General features: G+C 43.7%; 1 protein-coding gene across 2 annotated transcripts; it reads left to right on the top strand.

The window, feature by feature from the left end:
• Positions 1-546: 546 nt before the first annotated feature.
• On the top strand, positions 547-22,606 carry LRP11 (LDL receptor related protein 11). Of its 2 annotated transcripts, none has more exons than XM_082047884.1 (8): positions 547-1,119; positions 6,156-6,322; positions 10,252-10,393; positions 12,465-12,590; positions 13,344-13,556; positions 19,288-19,389; positions 19,667-19,834; positions 21,336-22,606. In XM_082047884.1, the coding sequence occupies exons 1-7, from the start codon at positions 609-611 to the stop codon at positions 19,819-19,821; spliced, it is 1,416 nt and encodes a 471-aa protein (XP_081904010.1). In that variant the 5' UTR covers positions 547-608; the 3' UTR covers positions 19,822-19,834; positions 21,336-22,606. The 2 variants fall into 2 exon arrangements, with proteins under 2 accessions (XP_081904010.1, XP_081904011.1); XM_082047885.1 differs by having other exon boundaries at positions 549-1,119; positions 6,159-6,322.
• The last annotated feature ends 1,498 nt before the right edge of the window (positions 22,607-24,104 follow it).

Genomic DNA, 24,104 nt, shown 5'->3' with positions numbered 1-24,104 from the left:
AAAAAAATATAATTTCTAGAAATTTAGAGAACCAACAGACCATATAGCCAGAGAAAAGCAATCTTCACGAGCTGCGCTGCTGATGGGCCAACTTGCTTCAAGGAATCACTGAACTATAGTGATTTGAGGGAGAAGGAAGAAGAATCACAATCAGAACCTAAGTTGCATGTGTGTATCCTGGGCAACACCTAAAGACCCATGATGGCCGAATATTAAACCAGATTTGTCTTAGAAGCAATTCTGAGATATGCTAGGAACATGGCCTAAACCAACCCAAAAAACAGGAAGGGTAGTCGAAATACCCCGCCATAATGATAAGGAGCGAGGGCCGCCCCCTGCCCACCGTTGCCAGGGGGCCCGGGGACGGGCGGGGCGGCCCGCGGGGGGGGGGGGCGTGGTCAGAGAGGGGCGTGGCCGGGAGGGGCGTGACCAGAGAGGGGCGTGGCCAGAGCGGCCCCGCCCAGCGGAGCTGTTCAGGGCGGCGGGTGCTGAGCGCCTCGTGCAGCCGGGCGGGGCTGCGCCTCCCCGCGCCGCGCTCGCGGGTGCCGGCGGGGGGAGCCGCTCCCGCCGCTCCCGCCTGCGCGCCCCCGCCGCCGCCGCCTGGGGCCATGGCGGCGCTGGTGCTGGTGCTGCTGGCGGCACTGGGCGGGCGGGCCGTGCTGCCCGGCGGGCAGTGCGCGGCGCCGCTGGCCGACCTGCGCTCGCAGATCTCGGGCGTGGAGTCGCTGCTGGAGGAGTTTCGCCGGCAGCTGCAGCAGGAGGAGCCGGGACCGCCGGCGGCGGACGGCGGCGGGGAGCGGTGCGGCGGCAGCACCAGCTTCTCCGCCAGGCCCGACTCCATCATCCGCACCAAGGACTCCATCGCGGCCGGCGCCACATTCCTGCGGGCCCCCGGCGCCGTGGCGGGCTGGCGGCAGTGCCTGGACGCCTGCTGCGCCGAGCCGCGCTGCACGCTGGCCGTGGTGCAGGAGCCCGCCCGGCCGCGGGGGCCGGCGGCGGCGGAGCTGGGCTGCTACCTCTTCAACTGCACGCACCGCGGCCGCCCCGTCTGCCGCTTCGCCCCGCACCGCGGCTACAGCACCTACAGCCGCCGGCCCGCCGGCCTCGCCCCGCCGCCGGGTAAGTGCCACCGCGGGCGTCGGGGCGCGGGGCCCGGCCCAAGATGGCTTCGCGCGGGGAGGACGGGGCCGCGTCGTGCCCGGGGAGCGGCGGCCCCACAGCGGGAGGGAAATGGCGGCAGCGGGTCCCGGCGCGGGGGCGGGCAGGGCCGGCGGCCGGGTCCGCTCGCAGCGGCGCCGCCGCCATCTGCCGCGCCTTGGGAGCTGCCGAGGAGGGGAACCGTCCCTGCGGCTCTCCGGCGCCGGGAACCGGAGCCCCTGTCGTGAGGGGGGGACGAGGAGCGCCGGGCCTTGCAGAGGGACCCCCTGAGCCGGGAGAGGCGGCCCAGCCATGCCCGGGGGTGCGGGGACTGCGGGTTTGGAAAAACCCGTCCCAAACCCCTCTGCAGAAACCCTGTGCGCGGCCGCGACAGCAGGGCCGTAGCTGCGAGCCGGCCGTGGGGTGAGCATGTCCACGGGCCCCACACCCCCGGGGGCACCACAGCGGTCCCGGCTGCACGGATCAGGTTCCTCAGGGAACTGCGGGCCCTGGAAAGTGTGAACCAGTGGTGACAGCGACGCCGGGACTGGTGCAGTGGCTTGAGAGCAGGCACATACCCTTCTTCTTGGTGGTGCTGTCCAAATGTCATCACCTAAACGAGTTTCGCGTTCACTTAATTTAGAATTTTTCCTGCTTGAGAACTTGAGAGTTAGACTGAAGAAGAGAAGGATACTTCACTGGTAGTCCAGAAGCAGCATGGAGTCTCCATGTAACCACCTCTGGAGTCTGGGCCACATCAAAAGCACCAGTTTGTTCAGCTCTGAAGCGTGTTTAAGAATAACACAATCCAGAGCAAGCAGCTGTAGATGAAAACAAATCTTGATTTCTAAATTTGGAGTCTGTTTCCTAGTGTCTGATCCAAAGAACTTACTCACACTTGCCCGCCTCCTGTTGTGGAACGGTTGCATCTTAATTCACTTTGTCTTAATTTCATTACCTTCTGTTGGCAATACTTTCTTAAGTGTCCTCTTCTTCATCTTCTTCAGAGATATATCTCAAATTAAAGTAGTCACTGCATGCAACATGAAGAAAAACTAGTGGTGGTGTAAATGAAAGCAGTGTGTCCAGGTGGCACCTGCTACTACTTCTTGATCATCCAGTCCTGTGTGTTTTATGAGAATGCCAATGGGAATCCCCTGGAGAGAAGCAGGAACAGGGGCTCAGTTTTTACAGGAGTTACAATGCTGAAATATTTTTTGTAAAATGCATAGGCAGGTAAACTAGAGACCTATAGGGAGGAACTTGTAAAAATGATCCTATGATACCAGAAAAACCTGTGGTATCGTTTTGACATTTTCAATAGGAGAAGTATTAGATCCACAGTAATTCCGGGTAATTAAGTTTTATAACCCTGTATGCACTTGCAAAGGCTTAAGACTAGGTTTTGCATCTAAGTCACAGAGAACTAGGCTTCTTTGAAAACGTTTGAAAGTATCTTTCATAAATTTGAACTGCCTTAATACTGTTAAAACCTGACACTAATGCAGTAATGTGTGGCATGTTACAAATAATCATGTTGTTCAAATGATTACCTATTAGGAATCTTGAATTTCTTGAATTCCTTGCATTCTTCAATTTTGGAATTATTGAATGGCTTGCCTTTTTGGCAGCTTTTATCAGCACTTGCCTTGCAAGGCAATTTCAGTTCCTAATTTGCAAATTGCTCTGTGTTCTGTTGGGTTTATTTAAAAGTCTGTGTGCTATCAGAAACAGGATTATGACTTCCTAATGCAATTACAGTGGAGCTGAACCAGAGTCACAAAGGAGAATGAACTTTTATTCAAACATCTGTCAGCCATGACATAGACCAGGAGAGAGAAAAGTAAGACTGAATTGTTTTGCTGTCTGATGTTACCACTGCATTTTTGAATTACGTGGAAAAATTAGTCTGGACAACAGTGCATCATCACACAACAGTTAAGTTACATCTCTTTTCACTTATGTCACCCCATGACTGAATTTAGGAAATTTAAGAAAGAGCTATTCAAGATTTTCTTTTATGGGGGGATCACATTTTACCTGTTCTTTTTTTCTTTTCCTTTTTTTTCTTTTTTTCAGAGTACTGTGGTGTTAAGTCTTCCACTGTTTTCAATAATCCCAAGCCAACACTTATGCATAAACATGGTGTCGTCATAATTCAAAAATATTTCTAAGCATTACAATACAGTGATGTCTGGGGTGTTGTGGTTTCATTTATGTTAAGGATCTTCACTAAACCAAAACCAATAGCTTATTTAATTCCAGGAGCAATTAATGACAGGGTTGTATTCTTCAGATCAAGCGTATCTCTGTGTACTTCCAGGACAATCAGTGGTTGGATGAATTTTTGAGACTGAACATTTCAGTGTAAATCTGAGTGCTTCGCTTTACACCCCATTTGTTCTGGTTTGGCTGTGGATTTACTTTGCACTTGCAGGCAATTAGTGTTGAGTTAACAATGCAACCCTGTATGCCAATATTGAAAGACGAGGCAATTGATTTTGCCTTTTTTGGGCAAATTTTTGATTTTTTGATGCAGAAAGAGGACTTGAGTGACTCACCAGAAATGTCTGACACCACTACTCAGTAGTGGTGAGCAATGAGAGGGTTCAACATGAAGGTAAACTAGCATCAATGACGTTCAGGGATCAGCAGTGAAAGAACCTTTTATAACAAAGCCTTCATTCAGAAAACTAGCTGGCAGCTTCATTATTGGCAGTCAGTCTGTATAAAGGATGGAGAAAGCAGAATAAATTAAGCCTGTTGTATTCCACCTCTAAGAAAAAAGTGATGCTCATAAAGTTGCAGCCCCTCTTCTAGAAAGTAGCCAGTTCCTGCATCTCAGAGCATTGCTCTGTGGTATCAGCTTCATATTGCTTTTTTATGTTCAACCTAAATAAAAGTTAGAAAAAGAAGTTAAAATATGCTTTCTGAGCATGATTTTTCTGCTAACTTGGCTGTTAGTCCTTTGGTCCTGTGAGGGGTGGCTGTAAGTGGCTCCTGAGTATGCCTCCTTGCTTTTTTAAAAAACATGTATTCCCCAGATTTGGAGGTGTTTCGCTCGCTAAAGATAATGTATTCAATTGCTTAAAATTTCACTGTGGAAAAAGTCTTCGGCTCAATAGGCAGTCTCCTCCCATTCCAGATGTCTTTCTCAGGCCAGTTTTTTCTTTACTAGAGCAAAAGACAGGCTGATTTGCCATTTATCTTTCTGAAGATCTTCTGGTTCTGGTGGATTAGAAGCACAAGCATGGTGCCCCTATCCTTTGGGACCAGAGGCCTGAATGTGATCACAAACTCATCTTTAGCAAAGAGCTGGCATGAATTTCTCTGACCTGCCTCAGCATGAAATGGTCCTGCCATTGCAACTCAGGCTGCTGGAGTATAAAATCAGAATACCCTTATTTAAGCCCTTATTGAGGGCCCAGGGGAAATGGGGCTTTGCTCTGCATCTGCAGGACATTGATTTAGTGATGTAAGCCAGACAGATGACATGAAAACTCTCTCCTGGGTACAAGTGGAAGAATGAACTGTGCTGTTTCAGACCCAGGTCAGTCTCTTTTGACAGTGATCAGTAAAGAAAATTATCATGTGAAGACTTCATGTAATTCATATATACCAAATAAAGTTGCCCTGCCACCATAATGATGGTGTTTATTAACAATGAGTATGGTTTTTGCACCTAAGTGATGCTTTTTAAACATAGTTGGTTTTGAGAACCGAGTGTGTACAAATCAGGCAAAGCTTCTTGTGCTAGGTGGATGAGCAAGAATTGTTTCATATTTTCTATTATTAGAGCCAGTTTTTGGCTACTTGTAAGTTTTCTTAACTTAAGGCATTTGCCTTGAAATTTACTATGCCTGGCGTACTTCTGAGAAAAACAAGAAAGAAAAAGTTTGGTGATTTGTCCCACTGTTCTGATGAGCTCCGTACCTTTGAGCAAGTTCTTGAAACTGGAGAGGAGGACGTGCAGGGGAGAAAACCTACCCTGATGAGGAAGCACCTTTTCTTTACTTGCACAGCTCTGCCTTGTGTTCAGTAGATGCTTTTCTGAGCTTGACATTAATATCCTTCACAGGGTATTGCACCTGTGCAGGCTCAAGAGCAGAAAGCACCCTGGCACTTCAGGGTGCCGGGAACATCCCATGCCCAGAGAAGGAGTTAAACTCAGGCAGGGAACTGTGGAAAGGTACGATCTTCTGTCTGAAGTTGTCAAATGCTGACTTGGGGAGCCAGATTTTACCCATCTCTCTTCCCTGCGCTGCCTGAAGGTTGCAGAGCAAATGATTTAAGCCGCTTCTCTCAGGCCATGTCACTGAACACACCATGGGTTTTGTTAGTCTAGCCTGAAAAACTTGTGGCCAGATTGGCAAAGGTACTTAGTACTCACAATTTTATAAAAAGGGATTGTGCTTTGAATATAGCAAAATGCTACAAATCCTAGATAGTCTGAAAATCAAGCTTTGAATGTCTTAAATTAGACACTTAAAATCAGCGGTCATTTCTGATTATTTTCAATCATTATATTATTGTGCAGTGCTTCACCAGGATGCCAGCTCATGTTAAATATTTCACTCCTGTAATGATGTACTATAAAAAGAGACTTAAAAGACTATGAAGTTATGCAGAGGCCTATAAAAGGTGTGCAGTAACTGCCATCTGAATATGTACGCAATTCATATTTAAATCCATTTTCCTTATTTCAGATTAAAAAAACACACTGCTGCTAACAATTCTGTTGTATTAGAGAAACATCCATGTACATAGAGAGATTTTCTATGCCATGTATTTCTAATGTAGCTGTTACTTGCTGAAGAAGTCCCTCAATATGGAACAGGTAACTAAAATTTAAGTAGGTACTACTTTGAGTAACAAAATGTGCACAGATGAACATGTCCTGTCTTTCAGGAAGGTGCACAGCACTGGAACAATGCCTTAACCAAGAAAGAATATGTTTTATATAAATAATCACTCAGCTTCCCCTGATAAATAACTAAGTTTCTCTTTTTTTTTTGGAGAAGAAGAAGAATTTGACAAACTTCCACAGTGCAAGGCAGGACAAGATATTGTGCTGCAGTCACCTGTGGACTGGGTGCTTTTGGACGGCCGAGAAAGCTCAGATGACCACGGCATCGTGCAGTACGAGTGGACGCTGCTGCAAGGTGACTCGGCGGTGGAAATGAAGGTACACATGCAACCTTACACTTAGCCGGTCACTCGCAGATTCTCATGTTCATGAGAGCACAGTTTTAAATATAGAGCTAAGAATATTAAATGTATTCAAATGGATGCGGCTACCAGGTGCCAAAATTAGGATGACTGTACAGCCTGAGCATTTATTTCATAGAACCTTAGAGCAGCCCAGGTTGGAAGGGGTCTCGAAAGATCATCTGGCCCAACCTTTTGTGTGTCAGGGGGCCTAGGTGAGATTATCTAGTGCCCTGTCCAGTCACATTTTGAAAACCTCTGGTGACGGGGAACATACCGTGTCACTGGGGAGGTTGTTCCAGTGATTATTTCTAGTGTTTTATACAGTTCATCTGTATCCCAGGTGGCATGAGACAGCCAGTAGCAAACACATAAACACAAATCCTCTACTGTATTTCAGCTCTGCTCTCTTTTGCCGTTCTTTGTGCTCATGGCACTTGGTTTTTGGCTTCTGCGATCCAGGTTAAAGACACCTTAGTAGTTCTGCTGCTAAAAACAATAAGATATTTTCACCAACAGTCTTCTGTCAATGCTTATGGAGAAGCTGCAAAGAAATTTGTGATGTAGAGCTTATGAGATATTTTCATATACTCTTTTATTTAATCTGTACAATTTCTGTGAATCTGTGCAACTTGGTTTCAACTAACTGTCAAGAGAGGGATTCTCCATCTTACCATTCTTTGTGAATGCTCTGGAAGCAGCAGGGAAAGGAAGGAAAAATGTCTCAAACCCATAGAATCTACTCACAGTCTGTTCATAGCCCACAATATTCAGGGCTCAGCAGGGACTCCACCTAAAGCAGGAGGGACAGGTAGAGGGGAGAATGGGTGGACCACAGACCTTGCTGTTGCTGAGATGCTGTTGATGGATAGGAAGAGCTTAAACAGGACAGGATGAGCAGCGGGAACAGTGCAAAACCCAAGACACCATGTGTGCCGGTGCCACCATGAGCAATACCTGACAGTTGCTGCTTGTGTCTGCTGAGCCCAGTAACATCAAAGACGAGATGGACAAACTACCAGTATCAGTGAACTTACTCGGGGTTTGTAATGATGGAGCAAACCAGAGTTTTGCCTAACACAAAGAGTTAGCCAAATGGATTGAAACCTAAAATTGTCATCCATGCAAAACTCAACAGAGCAATTGGTTATTCCTTTGTCTCCTGGAGGGCAGTGTAGGTAACGTGTAAGTAATTGAAAATCACAATACCGTGGCTAGGAAACATGCTACTGGATGAACCCTAAGAAGACAGTTGGGTTTGTCTGGTGAATAGTTACTGAAATTTGTCCACAAGTAATTTTTTATAACCATACTCTGCAGAAAACACAGCAGGGGCATTCAAAAGTATTAGTTAAGCCAGTGCTACGTACTTTTGCAAATTTTATGTTCTGCTGCAAGATCCACATCTGTGGAAGGGTCAGCCTGTTCTGAGTTACTTGAGGCTGTATTGCAGTTTTAAACTATGTCAAAGACCACTGTCATTGTATCTTCATTTATTATTTTGTTGACTTGAAAATTAAAAAGTCAAAAGGCTTTCATAAGGAGTGCAAACAGTATAATACACAGAAAATGCCTGAATGAAGCTTTAAGAGTAGTTGCTAGATATTATCTGGATAAAACAAACATTTTATTATCAAGAGTTATTACCTTGACTCTTTGCAGCATTATTTTCAGTAAATAGATGAAATGTCATTTGAATTTGTCTGTGATGTAGTAATATAGAGTAACAGAAAATCAGAAGTTAATTTAAAATTTTAAAGTTTGTGTTTTTACTTTTACTCAGTCACTCTGTCAAACAGAGACCAGTCTTATTTATTTAAATCTGCAAAATTAACATGAATCTTGGTGGTTTCTTCATATTTGATAAATGAAAACAATCTTGACACAGGTTTATCTTTAGATAGCTACTTTTCCATTGTGTTCAAATGGGCAGGGTTTTCTCCCACAGATATGTTCTGTGATGATTATCCATGATCATGTAATTTTTGAAGTTGAATTAATAATTGTGATTATTCGTACAATCGTTGTTTGCTATCTTTAGTCCTTTAGTTGCTATCCTGAAGTTACTGGATTTCATGTCATCTATTCTTAGAAAACTTATCTATGAATCCATAGCTACAAGGGAGAATGGGGCTGTGTTTAAATAAGATAAAAGGCAGCTGTTGCACTGCACTTACGTACCGAAGAATAAATAGAATGTGCAGGAGGGGGAAGAACTGCTATAAAGAGATCTTATTGTATTGTAGAAGGAAGCCAGTGGAAATTTCTTTCCAATTGTGGCTATTTCTTCTTGGATAATTTGCTTCTTGGATTGCTACCCACACGCTGTAGCTGTGCAGCTCTGTGACACCTGTGGGAAATTCTGGGGCTTTTAAAATGCAAATTATCTGGAAATTTACTGTCTAGTTTGAGCCAAAGTTTGTAAGAAAGCAGGTACAGTTGGACATTCTTCAAGTCAGGACAGAGACAAAAGGGAAAGCACCGATGTCTCCAGGAGGAGTGGCTCCATTCAGAGGTCAGAGGTGTTTCTTTCAGAGGTGTTTCTTTGGGTCTGCACTGAGAGTTAGACCTCACAGCTCATGAGTTTTAAACACCGTATTTTCTCTCCCTGCAGTCACGTTGAACAGCAGCAGGTGGTTTTTAGAGCATTATTTATTTCTCTAATTCAATAAAGAATAAAATTCTAAGATGTCTTATACTCCATCAGGATGTGATCAACAGCAAGGTCAGGTAACTGAATGCCTTTTGATAAATAGAAAAGGAAAGAAATTTCAGTTAGGAAATTCACTTATCAGATGAGAAAAATGAATTTATCGGTACATCCTGCTATGAAGCTAGGTCTGGGGCTCTATTATTATATCTATTGAAAATTCCTGTTCTCTTTTAGGCATGAAAACCAAATATGAATATGCAAAACTAAAGGCCTTTATGAATTTTTGTTTTAATATTAAAGATAGTCACAGAGGCTTTTCATGTACCTTTCAGTTATTTATCAAGATAACCCTGTATGCTTCGTTTGTAAAAACATGCTACATATCAAATACACCTGTAGAGCTTCTTTTTAGTTGCTGAAGTGTGTGTAAGTGAATTCTCAGACAGCTGAAGTTATTTGTGACTAGGATGTCACAAGGCTAGAAAAAGTTCAGCATTTGATACAAATACCATAGTCATTTCATATAAACTTATTTCTAAATGGCCACTGTACTAGCAATACCAGTTTGGAACCTGTTTTAAATTTGCTATTTTTTAATGATCTAATCCATTTTAAATTGTTTATGTCTCTCATATGACTTTCTGAAACTTAATGTTTAGGTTACTCAGTATAGATGAACTTACAGTTCAGAGCAAGGCATGGAAATTCAGTGTGAGGCATAGAAAAATTCAGTGTGGCAATTTATAGAAGTTGCAAGTGACTACATTAAATGTCATACTGGACAGAGGTGGGCAGTCTTATTAATAAAGCAAGGCTATCAGTCACCTTTTCATACACCAATGAGTAGCAAAAGTAACTTCTGTCAATATATGTATATTGTCTAAAGTCTGAATCAATAGAGGACATAAAGTTTTACTGCCTAGCCTCTAAAATTACATTTCTAACTACTTAAAAATTGAGTTGAATTTATGGTTCCATTTATTCTCCAGTGCTAAGATCTACAGCTCCAGGTAACAGAGTGTACCAGGAAAAACAGTACATAAATGTCAAGCATGTTTATTTTTACAAACGGGTGCAAACAAAAAAGAACAAAATGTTGCGGCTTGATACACATGCTTGATTGGGCTGGCTAGACTGAAGGAAGTATTTAACCTGTGTGAAAAGTGTTGTACAGAAGTTAGCTCCCTATTCCTAGAAGTTTATGGGTGGATCCTTTATACCATTTTTTTTTTTCGCTGTGTTTCTTTAATCAGGTACCACAGCCAGGAACACTGAAACTCTCTCACATCCAGGAAGGCAGGTATATTTTCCAGCTAACTGTGACAGACACCGCAGGCCAGCAGAGCTCTGACAACGTGTCCGTGACCGTTCTGCCCATGGTTCATTCTGCAGTAGGTAAGACAATGACCAGAGCTATTACCTGAGTGACACCTGGGGTGTGATTTTCAGAGCAAGGGTCAGAAATCTTATTCTCCATTTTTAGTATATTATTTTGCCCTTATTCATTACATAATGACATCTCTTTCAGTTTTGATTTGCTGTTTCAAACTGATAAAGTGTCGCATGTTTGTTAGAGCAATACTTTCAAGCATTTAAACGTTCAGCCTTGTATTTCTAATAAGCATGCAGGGTTGGAAAAATTAAATACTGCCATGTGTGTCAGGCACATTGTAACAGTTCATTGTGTAGCCAGACAGTGCATGGAGCGTGACAAGGCTTGTGCTATAGGGAAGGCCCGGTTAAAAGCGTTTAACACTAGGCGTGACACACAAACTAATAATGATACTGATCTGCATCTGTAGTATAAAATTTGTTTCTTTTTCATGCATTTCAGCTTTTTTTGTGTAATGGTTGTTATCAAATCCCTGTGTTACTGGGGAAACTGAAACTGGAATTGACCCATCATTTTAAAACTCTGAGCTCAAGGAACACATAAAAAGCATAAAACATAGAAAGTAAGTTAGATTTCAGTGGCTGTCAATTCTGCACTCTTTAATGTAATAATTTCTAATTATATTGTAACTAGCAAGGTGGTAAAATAGATCTGCTGCTCTGGCACAAAGTAAAAGTTAAACTAGCATCACGACTATGTTCAGCTGAACCAGTGAAAAAAAAAAGCTTTGCACCAGTGCAATATCTTTACACAAGAGCATGGTCCCAGTGGCAATAAATTGGTATTACAAGAAAACAGTTATGAGTCTGTTTAATGATGCCTGTATTCCAATAATGGATGATAGAGTTGTATTCATTAACATTTAGTTCGGCTAAAGCAGCCAGAGAGGTTTTCTGATTTATTTATTTGTTACTGTGAGCATCTGTAGTACCTTTTGTGTGGAGCATGTAGAGGACTTGCTGCCTTTGTTCTTCTAACACCCCAAGTTCTTTTGCAATTCAAATGCTATTGCAGTATTTAAACCAGCCCAAGGTGCCTTGCTGCATGCAAGACCAGTGCTATTACTGCTGAAATTTGGGAGGTGCATTTTCTAAGTATGATTTTAGGCATTTTAAATAGGTGCCTGTGTTCCTGACAGACTTTCCTTGACATTGTGCAGCTTTTTCAGTACATAGCAGGGTAACAACCAAAGGCTGTGACTTCCTTATGCAAATCAATTTGCTGTTAGAACATTAACCAGACACTGAATTTGATAGTGCTTTACAAAGCAATGAACTACACCGCTGCTGGAAAGTCAATAGCATGGATGTAAACACTTGATAATTACAAGGTCAGAATGGGTTTCAGGAAAGCTTTGAGTATGCAAAATGATATGTCCAGGCACACTCTCCATTTCCAGGGGAATCTAAATATTAAAGCAGACAGCAATCAGTTCTTTCTGATTGAGGTCACCTGTGAGACGTTGTGCTTAGCCCTGTTCTGGCATGTGCAGTATTGGATTTACATTGCTCATGTAAATAAATGACAAGCATTCTTTTGGGATTTTAATTAGGTTGCAGAAAACATGCCATAAAAGATCCCATATAGTCCATATATGTGTATGTAAAATAACATCTTGTCAGAAATACAGAATGGGTATGTAGTAGGAATTATGTATCGGAGAAATGCAGTTACAGCCATGGAGATTTCATGTATTTATTTTCAGGACTGTCCTGGGTCTTTTAAGTCTGGGAAGATCTCCTTTCAGCTTAGGTCAGGAGAGTTTAAAGTGCTGTAGGGGTGCTGCACAAGATTTTAGGTGCAACAGCCTCCAGGTTGAGTATTCCTGTAGTAAAGAGATTGCCAGGATAGTGATGAGGGTTCCAGGAACAGCTATTAGCTATATTAGTTCCTGTGTCTATATAGCATCAGATAGCTGAGCTAGGCATTCTTCAGCAACTTTCTGCCTTGTTCCTCGTCCTTCTTGACACAGCGTGGTTTTGCTTTTTCCTTGGTGCTGCACATTTTCGTCATTGACTCAGTATTTACTGCTCGGATTTCTCTTTTGGTAATTTTGGAACCGTTTCTCAACAGCCTGTGTCGGGGTTTGCTCTCGCTACCAGTTTATCTGCGATGACGGCTGCTGCATTGACATCACCTTTGCTTGCGATGGTGTGAGACAGTGCCCTGATGGATCAGATGAAACTTTCTGCCAGAACTGTAAGTACAGAGTAGATTGTGAAAATAACCACAGACTGAACAACTAAGGAGAAATGATGCCACTTCTGTGGCCTCTCTCCCCATGAGCAGCTTGAGCCCACCATAGAGACTTTGATTGGAAATAGCAGATGAGAAGGTTTAATTCCATATACAGCAAATGCTCAGGAATTAAATCCCTTTTCTTCACAGCGTATCAAAACTGTTAAAGGTGCCCAAATGACAGATTTTGTGTTAGAGTTTTCAATATTTAAAAGATCTGTTTGTTACTTGCGTGATGGTTCTGGAAACAAGGACCCTGGTCTTGGTCTGAAAGGGTGTCTCAGAGATGTGCTTCAAAGTGCAGTAATGCACCTTGAAAGAATCTGAAACACTGGAAACATGAGCATGTATGGGAACCAGTTGATTCACTATTGCTCTGTTCACTTTCATTAGTCATCCCCAATATGTGCCCATGCTCAGCTAAGTGAACACAAATCAGTAGCTGATGAATTGGCACGATGGCTGACCACTCTTTCATTGATATTTCAGTTGCTGGATTTCACTTTAGCATTCACATGTATCTTCTTGCTTAAGAACTAACAGTAAGCAATTGCTAATTTGCTGTGTATCTGGAACTCACGTTTCATTATGTGTCTGGAACTGATGAACTTGTTTAGCCTGCCTCAAGGCCCATATCACAGGGTCTTCCATCAGAACACTCCCATTCCCTTCAATTCTATGTGAAAATTATGATTTTTGTTTCTGTTAACACAGTCAGCCCAGGCCGGAAGACGGTGACTCACGCGGCCCTCGGTGCTGCCCAGCAAAGGACCGTAGGACAGACAGAAAACATGGATGAAAACTTCTCTGCAGAAAACACCCTGAAAGCCACTGCCAGAAATCAACCACTTCTTTCAGTGGATGCAGACATGTCTAACCAATCGCTTTCTCAGGGACCAAAGAAACAAATCAGTGGATTTGTGCCAGGTAAGAATTGAAACCAACCGGTTTCAATAAATCTTTCTCAAGGAAGGAAATGTCTTGCACCTTAAATTTAATTAAGTTGTCTTTTGGTGCCTGGCTAAGAGTAAAAATTTGCAAATGTACAAAATGCAAAAGAAGCTTGTAATAATGAAGTTACAACTATGTATTGCTTTATAAAGTCAAGTTTGGTTCTTACCAGGTGCAACAAGAAAGGTAAAATGTAGAAGTGCTAGGAAAAGATACAGTCTTAAGGAACAAAACATGTAGTGAAGTAAATACAGATTCTGCCACAGGTTCAGCTGTGTAAGCTGATGTATAAGGCTCTTTAAATCTGTAGGGGGGTACATTCAGAAGAACATAACAAAGCCTTTTACAGCTTGGGTGAGGGCAATTGCATCTCTCTTGGTGCTAATCAATGACTCTTTTTTTCCTTTCCCGAAAGTAATAGCTTGATTATTATGGGCACTCTTTTTCCTGAAGTGTGTCTCCAGGGCAGGAAAAACCTTTTATCACTATGGAGAAGTCTTTGTCTCACAACAGGCTTGCAGCCACTGTGCAGAATAGTACTGGGGACCTGGGGTTGCTTGTTACCAGTGTGTAGTGATGTTACAGGCAGAGTCACCAGCCCTTGCCTTGGTAAAACTCCAGAAGCTGCAGTGAATCTGTTACGTCTTTTAAGGTTCTTGCTGTTTTATTAAAATTATCTGAAATGGAAACTGAATAAAAGCAAAACTGCATGCACAGAACCTAAAATGAGTACAAGACCTTCCACCTTTATTTCTTCAGAGTTCAGACTGATTCTTGCTGCCCAAGATGCAGCCGATTATAAACAGCTTTTTTTTCTCGTTACAACAGAGGAGTGCTCAGTGCCCTCTGCTGCTGACTCTTGTAAAGGGCACTTCTCTGGCTGGTACTTTGATGTTTCTTCAGATGCTTGTATTTCATCTGTGGTGACCCCAAAGGGAGTAATGACTTAAAATTTTGAAGTCTGCCCCCAAACTTTCTCATTCGCATAGTCCTGAGTGACATCTGATAAGTGGCCACCCAAACCAAACATGAGCTTGCCAAAGGGCATTGTAGGCTCCAGTGTAAAGTCAGCTGCTAAGCACGTCTCAAGAACTATTTGACTTGTGCATCCACGAGTAAAACCAGAATGGAGCTCACCAACTTTGGCAGTCTGTAATTGAAGGTTATAATTGGAAGAGCATGGCACTTTTGTATAGTTTTCTGTGTTTACCCATTGCACAGTGACCTATTTGCACTGTTTTTGCTCTCAGGGTAGTCTTTGCACAGCGGTAGACAATAAAAGAAAAAAATTACTATAAAACTAAAAAAATGCAATGAGGCTTCAGTGATCAGTGTACTACCAGAAGGTGTTGTAATCTTTTTAAACAGGCAGGATTTCCAGCTCACCATGTCTGGTTTTAATTCTTGTGGTTTTAATATTGCTCTTTTGGTACGGCTCAATCAGAACTTAATTTCAGTTAAATGATACTTAAGGATTTCCTTGTAGAAGGACCCCATTCTTACTGATCCAGGAGCCCAAGCAGCAAACAGCTTAGTGAGTTTTTAAACTGCTTAGGGATCAGTTCGGAAAAGGATGCATGTAATGGGGTATGGAGAGGTGCTAGGTGCCTGAGACCAAAGGGCAGCTGCCAAAATCTGCCTTGCGTTGCTGTCTTCTCGTGCAGACACTTAAACTCCATAGAAGTCACATGCTGTACACTGACGATTCCCGAAGGTCCAGAGAGATTCAACTCCTGCCCCACTAGCAAGCACCACTGTCTTTATGGAGTTGAGGAGACAGGTGTCTAGCCTATTCCTGAAATTCCACCCAGATCCATTAATTAGATTTCTCTCCATCACTGCCATCTCAAGGGGATTACAGGCCAAATCTAAAAATTAGGTGCTACAAAAATGGGAGACACAGAAACATGGAAGCAGCTCAATGAAGGCTACTTGAAAAAGTGTTCAGGAGGGCAATAATTGCTAGACGCATTTTTGAGGAGAGGTGAGCAGCACTGAACAGAACTCATGCCAGCAGCCTCAAAAGTTCACCATTTCCACTGGCAGAATCCTGTTCTGGGATGGACCTGCCTCAGTGTGCTTCCGACTCACCCTGTAAAGGTCTTTGCTGGACCAAGACAAGAACGTTGCTTGTTCTCCTAGAGTTGACTTTGCAAGAGTCCAGGCTCCTTATATACTATTATCAATAAATTTCAAAACCAAGATTTAATTATTTCAACGTCCACATGGTGAAAAGCTGTCTGCTTAAGATATATATTAAGGCATATGGCCTTACAGCAGCAGCACAGGTTCCAGCATTTCACTTGAGAATGCTCCGTTTGGTGCTACATTTGTTTTGTTTCTTGGTTGGCATTTGCAGATCATCATGGAAATACAAGCCAGGAAGGAAAACATGATGTTCTTAGATCCAGCGCCCGCAAGGCAGAGCAAGATAAGGTGTTAATTTTAAGGGTAATTTACTTACCAGAGACAGCATGTGGTATATTTTAGGTGGCTGCTAGATATGATGCTTGATTCAGGAGCTTTTAGCTGACTTTTTAAAAACAGAAGTTTTTCACAAGAAGTTGCAGGACTGGGGAGTTGCTTTGTTTTCTTTTTTACTTTTTTTTTGTACAGTGGTCATTACAGTACCAATAAAAACAGGTCCCTTCTGCTACTTACTTCCCCGTAAGAAGCTTTCATCTCTGAGAGCCTCCTTGTCAAGGACAGCCATATTTATCCTTTCTCTATTTTAAAAGGAGCTGGCTAAGCTGTAATGTTTTGGGCTGTGAGATAGTTCCTCACAGCAGGAGTATGAGCTTTATGCCTGTGAGAGTAATACTAGGGTAAATTTGTCCCAGAATCCATTTTTTCCAATAGTTTCTCCATTCCAAATTTTCCTTATCCTGTTTTCTTTACTCAGTAGCCTCTCATGTTTAGCTCTGACTTGGTACAAGCATTTTAAGGATTTATGCTTGAGTATGCAAATGTAAAAATATGGAAATCCAAGGTAAGGACTGTTCAAAACTTCTACCTGACCTAGCAGCGGATCTATTCACAGTAAAGAAGAAAAAAAAATTAAAACCACTAAACCCCAGAAGTTATTGTTGACAATGGGTGCACCTTGCTCTGCACCCCTGCCTTTCCAGTGGGATTCCTCTACAGCAGGGTTACTCCAGGGGAACACCATGTCCAAGGTAGAGATAACCTCCTCGGGCACTCGGGGCATGGAGTCTTCTGCAACAGACTCATGGTTTACTTTTGCCCAGGCTAGAAGGCCAAACATTTTCTTCTGTAGTTGAGAGCAGATGCAGGAAGAGGTGTCTGATGTCAGTAAAGGAGTCCTTTCCCTTTGCAGACATATCTCCAGAGTGATGTAACCCAGACTGCAGCTCCTCCAAAGGCCAGCACAGCGTTTCTGTATGGCTGTCCCCAGAGTGCACCGGTGTCCCTTTCCAAGGAGGCTCTCAAGCACAGCTGCATGTTCTTGCACTGCTGCATGTGTAAATTAATATAGAAAATAGTTGCAGTGCAAATGAATATAGCAAATATAAATAGCAAATAAATATAGCGGTGTAAATGAATATAGCAAATAGTTGCACACTGGAGTGAGCACTGGGATGGCTTCTAAGCAGCGGTAGCCAGTCTAGCAACCACAGTCATGCAGATGGGTTGAATCTGCAAGCAGACTGAAGAGTTGCGCTCCCCAGCACAGCCAACTCAAGTGTATAAATCATCATAACAGCTTTGCATTCCCCTGGCACAGGGTCCCTGCCTCTCCCCAGGCTGCCCGCAGCAGCTGCTGTGCAGTGCTGTCCAGGGCTGGGATTACAATGTTTGGCTGAGTGCCCAAGCCTTAGTCATGTTTTTGCTGCGGAGGCATCAACAGCAGTAGCTATAGCCTAGATCTCTAATTTAGGTTAACTGGAAAGGGCTATAAACTGCAATTTCCTAGTCATGGACTAGAAGATGAAAAGAAAGTGAAAACAAAACGCACGTAATGTGCTTTATGTCAGGCTCCTAAAGCTGTTTGGGGAAATCTCTGTTTTGTAGTTGATAACAGGTAAGATGTTGAGCCCCTCCAGTCCTGTAAAAACAGCCATAAGTCTTAACAAAAACCTACAAGCATTATTCAAAGGATTCTATTATTCTTCTACCCTTCCAAAATTTTCCTGCTAAACTTCTCTCCACATTCAGATACATTTGCCAGATGTCTTTACAAGCAGTTGGCTTAAATATTCCTGTTACTCAAATAGCAGGGAACCAAATTTATAAAACAGGCATTCAGATCTAGCCTTGTCATACAGGTGAGAGCAGCTCTAAGAAGAGCCAGTGTCTTTTTGATATTTCCAAAATAAAGACAAATATTCATTTAATTTCACTTAGGGAAGACAGAAGCAGAAAATAGGTGCTGGTATTGGTCTCAGTTACATTCAGATTATTTTGCACAGCTCTGATACTGTACAGGGACCTTAAAGCCAGTACAGTTTATGATTAGGATTTCCTTAAGTCCCTTTTACATGTCAGAACAACTTAAAGAGCCTGAATTCTAAGGCATTTCCTGACAGGTGAAGATGTTTCTGCACCCCTAACCATAATGGCAGGGCAATAAAGCCAGAGCCTGGGAGCCTGTGCTGTGCCTTAGAGTGGGGGGGGACATTAGCACTCACCTCATGCCAGTATCGATGAAATAATTTAAGCTTTAATGAATGGTCCTGTGTCTTTACTGCTGCCACTGCATTCTGCAGTGCTTCAGAGCTGGTTGTGGTGGGTGGGAGCTGCACGTGGTGCACGTTCCAAGCTAATTAACTTAAACACTTCCTTAACACCCACCACTGTATGTAATTCCAATTCTGTTTCACGTTCATAATTTACAGATCTTGTAGCACAGTATGTTTCCATTGGCATTGTCACAATTCTGAGGGTTGACAGCAAATATATCACAGCACAGTCAAAGTACCCTTCAACGTTTATCAGCAAAAAACAAACGTAGTCATTAGATTTAAAAAGATAGGATTAATTCTGATTTTTGCAAGGGTGTGTTGGTAGATGAGGGAATCCCAGCTGAGTTACTCTTTGCTCCTGTGAAGCAGAACAGCAGCTGCCTGCACTCCCAGCAGCAAACTGTGTGTTGTCTCTTCTTGTGCGGTTGCAATGCTCTGCTATGTCCCCTGTACTCCACAAAGCTGAAGTGACTCCAAGTCATCCTCTTTGAAATGCTTTCCCCGTGTATTTTTATGTCTTCCAAATACATAAGTTCTGTATCTATATGTGTCAGGTAACGGGCAAAATTATTTTGTGTAGCCAACCTATGCGTTTCCCGCTTTGCAAGTTCCGAGGGTGGTGATCAACATAACTGGAAATAGCCTTATTTTCACCTATATATAACTGCTTTAGTAATATTTTAGCTCAGATTGGTCTATACCCCATTATGGAAGTTTGTAAAAGAGAATTTATATCCATGTTTTTTTCAGTGGAAAATTATCCATTTGGGTTTGGTTGAGATGCATTGTGGTTTGCCATACAAGATTGAATTTACATTTTAGATTTAGTTTCACTTTATTTCAAAAATTCAAGTTATACTATAGGAATTAGAAGTTCTTGAACTGTTTTTTTGTTTGTTTTCTAAATGTAAGCGCTTTCACATTGTTTAATTCTAGTATCTGTAGATAAGTCTTCCCGAGCCACTGAACTGCAATATTCATTTATCTTGCTTGACTTTGTGCAGATAATAGTTCCTCAGGGAAAAGAACAGATGATAAAAATGGGAATGGCATAATTGTGCCAAAGAGAGATCAGCTTGGAGGTGGTCGTCCAGTCCCAGAAACAGGTAAGATTGACCATGTGAATTTATTTGGAATTATGTTAGTTTTTCAGTCAGGTGCTATAGATCCAGCTACTACAGTCAATAACTGAATAATGTACTTCCATATTCTGAACTGTTCCTAACTTCTACGATCATACAGTTTAGTTTCTCAGCATGAGTTGCTCCAAATATTAGCACCAAAGTAATAGACGAGCTGTATTTTTTAAGAAATATTTCAGATTTTCTCTACGGATTTCTGACTGTATTAAATAAAATGTAACTTCTCTTAACCTTGTTGTAGGTGCTGTGTTACCCTTAGCCTTAGGCTTGGCCATCACTGCTTTACTGCTGCTCATGGTTGCTTGCAGACTGCGTTTAGTGAGACAGAAGCTTAAAAAAGCTCGACCTATTACATCTGAAGAGTCCGATTACCTCATCAATGGGATGTATCTCTAGAACTTGGACTTAGGTTAGTTATTTTCTCCTATTTCTCCTGTGTCCATGAACCTCTGCCTCTATAAAAGGACCAAAATCTTTAATTAAGTTTCAAGTGTAGAAGAAGCCTACAATATAAGGAATCTGTTCTTCCCCTAGGTGATAAAATAAAAAAGTGGGTAGATGCCTGTGTTCAGAACATACAAAGCATTCAGGCTCCAGAGACTAACTCCAGTTGGCGCTTGTGTGGAAGACGCTGCAAGGTGGGGCCAGCGCAAACTGGATGGGGGATGCCCTTGCCCTCCCCATGGCAGTCGGGGTCCCAGCTGGGACCCAGTGTGTCGCAGGGCCTGGGCATGGGATCAGCCAGGGCCCAGCAGCCCTGGCTGAGGCGGGGAGGGGAGCTTGTGCCACCATCCCCTTCTCAGCGCTGCCACCCACCGCTGTGCCTCGCTCTGGGGACCGGGACACGGCAGGCCAACACGTTACTGTACTGCCCAGCAGAGACTGACTGATTGGTGTGCTTTCACAGAATCACAGAATGTTACGGATTGGAAGGGACCTCAAAAGATCATCTAATCCAATGCCCCTGCCGGAGCAGGAACAGGAATGTGTCCAGGCGGGTTTTGAATGTCTCCTGAGTAGGAGACTCCACAACCTCCCAGGGCAGCCTGTTCCAGTGTCTGTCACCCTCACTGAGAAGTTTCTTCTCAAATTTAAATGGAACCTCCTGTGTTCCAATTTATACCCATTGCCCCTTATCATTGGTTGTCACAGAGAAGAGCCTGGCTCCATCCTCATGACACTCATCCTTTACATATTTATAAATATTAATGAGCTCACCCCTCAGTCTCCTCCAAGCTAAAGAGACCCAGCTCCCTCAGCCTTTCCTCATAAGGAAGTTGCTCCACTCCCTTAATCATCTTTGTTGCCCTACGCTGGACTCTCTCTAGCAGTTCCGTGTCCTTCTTGAACTGAGGGGCCCAGAACTGGACACAATATTCCAGGTGTGGTCTCACCAGGGCAGAGTAGAGGGGAAGGAGAACCCCTCTCAACCTACTAACCACCCCCCTTCTAATACACCCCAGGATGCCATTGGCCTTCCTGGCCACAAGGGCACAGTGCTGGCTCATGGTCATCCTGCTGCCCACCAGGACCCCCAGGTCCCTTTCCACTATGCTGCTCTCTAATATGTAATTTCCCAACCTATACTGGAACCTGGGGTTGTTCCTACCCAGATGCCAGACTCTACACTTGCCCTTGTTATATTTCATTAAATTTTTCCCCGCCCAACTCTCCAGCCTGTCCAGGTCTCGCTGGATGGCAGCACAGCCTTCTGGCGTGTCAGCCACTCCTCCCAGCTTGGTGTCATCAGCAAACTTGCTGATAGTGCACTCTGTTCCCTCGTCCAAATCATTGATGAATACATTGAATAATATAGGCCCCAGTACTGACCCCTGAGGCACTCCACTAGATACAAGCCTCCAACTAGACTCCGCCCCATTGACCACAACTCTCTGGCTTCTTCCCTTCAGCCAGTTCGCAGTCCACCTCACTACCCGATCATCCAGACTGCACTTCCTCAGTTTAGCTGCAAGGATACTGTGAGAGACTGCGTCAAATGCCTTACTGAAATCAAGGTAGATCACATCCACTGCTTTGCCATCATCTATCCACCTCGTTATGTCCTCATAAAAGTCAATGAGGTTGGTCAAGCACGACTTCCCCTTGGTAAAGCCATGCTGACTGCCCCTAATGACCCTCTTATCCTTGATATGCCTTGAGATGGCACCAAGGATAAGTTGTTCCATCACTTTCCCAGGGATAGAGGTGAGGCTGACTGGTCTGTAGTTACCCAGGTCCTCCTTCTTGTCCTTTTTGAAGACTGGAGTGACATTTGCTTTCCTCCAGTCCTCAGGTACCTCTCCCATTTCCCAGGACTTGGCAAAGATGATGGAGAGCGGTCCAGCAATGACCTCAGTCAGCTCCCTCAGCACCCGTGGGTGCATCTCATCTGGACGCATTCCACCTGATGCACTGGGAGTATTTTCATTAAAGAATTTGTCTGCTTTGTTAATTGAAAGCAATCACTAACTAAGCACCAGCTTTTGTAATGAAATTTGGGATTTGAGGAACAAAGTATTTATTTTTCATTTGTAGTTTAAACTTCTGTGCAGCTAACAGAGAGTCACGCTTACTAACTGCTAAAATGAAAAAAATCAAGTCCTCAGCGGATGAGTTTGGACTTACCAGTGCTCGACAGCAGTCGTGTGCAATCCCAGAGCTGTCCCTCCTCAGAGCTCAGGGCTTGTTCAGCCTGTTCCATGCCCAGCTCGACACCCTCCAGGCTGTGCGAGAGCAGCACACAGCAGCTTTTACCTGGGATGCTGGAGTGTAGGATTCGTGCTGGTTATCCCGTAGCTCCCTGCAAAGCTTGAAAGCTTCAGCAACCTGCCCCCACCCCAGCAAAATTCTCATAGAATTAGAGCAAGTAATTCATATGTGTGAGTGAACTTCAGATGTGTTAACAGTAAAATGTGTACAGTACATGTTATATATACCTATATATATATATATACAGACACCATGCTGTCTATCTTGTTTGACTGTCCAAGGATGTCACATTCATCATGGGTCCCAATAAAAACAGAGGCAGATGAGGCATGCATCTTTTTGTACGTCGTCTTTTGTACTTCGGTAACTTCAAGTCAGCGAGAATATTGCCATGGTATACAAATAGCTCTTCAAGTTACTCGGTCTTGATTACTTTATGTAAAATAGCTCTAATAAACCTATTTTATTCTTATATTTCTTGCATTGCCTTTATTTTCAGCTACCAGCTAAAGTTTGGGCTATGAGAAGGTAGCGTGAGAGCAGACAGAAGCACGTTTCTCCTCTCTATGAAACAGCACTCAAAGAAGCTGGAACATATATGGTGGGGGAAGATGTTGAGACATTTTGTTGTAGGAAGACTGAGAAGAACAGGGCTCTCCCTCCATGACCTGTCTCTTCAGCAGTACTTGAGCTGAGCAGGACAGCAGTGGCTGTGTCACCTGCTCAGGGAATCCAGCCACCAGTGCTGCTTGCACAGAGCCCTCCTGCCACATTAGGCAAAGCCTGGTGGTTTGTACTTCAGCATTACAGTGAGTCCAGGAGACCTTCTGCTGATGCTGCCCATTCCTACCTTGGGAGCACGCCCTCTCCTCCATCCCAGCCTACAGCAGGCATGGCAAACAGCACATGACCCAAAAGACCACATGCTGCCCATCTGGTTGGGGTATTATTTACCATCATTCAAATTTGTTTGGGGTTTTAATTAAATATCTAATTCTCCTTCACCATCTTACCATAGCAGCAGGAAAAGTAGTCTTTTCTCACCATGCCCATAGTGCTCCTATTACCGAAACCCATTACTCCAGCATGCAGCCAGGAGGCGAGCACACGGTTTGTTTTTGTTCTTTGGGCAGGACAACAGCGAGATCCCACAGGGAGCACAAACCAGCCACTACAGCTGTGGTGTGAGAAGCTGCTCAGCTCTCCAGTCGCTTTACCTGACAGCAGGCGCTCTTGCTGTGCTGCTGCAAGTGGAACCAACCTTCATGGGTTTCATGTATGACAGCCAAGAATAAACACCTCCAAGCATCACTGGAGTGGGAGCAGCAGACAGCAGGTGTAGCACAGGAGTCGAGCTATCACTATGTTACAGTTGTTTCAGTCTTCCCAGGGATTCTTACTTCTAGGAGGTAAAATGGTGACAGTTGCTGCTGTGCGGACCACCAGCCTGAGGCCTGATACTTCTCAGGCAATTGCAAACTCCCCAGCTGGACTGAAATTTAAAAAGTTTGCGCCTTACCAGAAAACCTGGGCATCGTCAGCTAGATGAAGAGCAAGAGAAAGTTAGCAAAGTGACACATCAGCTTGGCAGCTCCTGCAGTGCATACATGCTGATCTTGATAATGTGTTTTCATTTAATAGCTTTAATGCTATTGGACTTTAAATAAGTGATCCTGAACTACTGAGCCAGAGCACCTCTGAGCACCAGCAGAAAAACCTGTGACAAGACACCTGTGTTGACATGCTGGGGGGTGCTTTCCCCTCTCCACAGGCTGCTCCCAGCCATCGCGTCCTGCTGACATTGTGTCTGTAGCCCCTTCCCAGCTGCTCCCAAGGTTGGGGCTCACTCCCCAACTGCAAAGGAGTGCTCAGAGCAGGCACTGCTGCTACCCCATCTGCGTGGTTGCATTGCCAGCTGCTTTCATGGCTTCTCACGCAAACTTCAGGAGCTAGGGAGCCATATACAGTGT

Source organism: Streptopelia decaocto (assembly GCF_964273445.1).
Source record: "Streptopelia decaocto genome assembly, chromosome: 3".
NCBI lineage: Eukaryota > Metazoa > Chordata > Aves > Columbiformes > Columbidae > Streptopelia > Streptopelia decaocto.
This window is presented reverse-complemented; position numbering and strand designations above follow the sequence as displayed.

Bases quoted from the DNA above. Each gene is read 5' to 3' on its own strand.
- LRP11 (XM_082047884.1), top strand. From the start codon at position 609: ATGGCGGCGCTGGTGCTGGTGCTGCTGGCGGCACTGGGCGGGCGGGCC. The intron at 10,394-12,464 runs GTAAGACAATGA...GTTTCTCAACAG, and splicing joins CATGGTTCATTCTGCAGTAG to CCTGTGTCGGGGTTTGCTCT. The intron at 13,557-19,287 runs GTAAGAATTGAA...GACTTTGTGCAG, and splicing joins AATCAGTGGATTTGTGCCAG to ATAATAGTTCCTCAGGGAAA.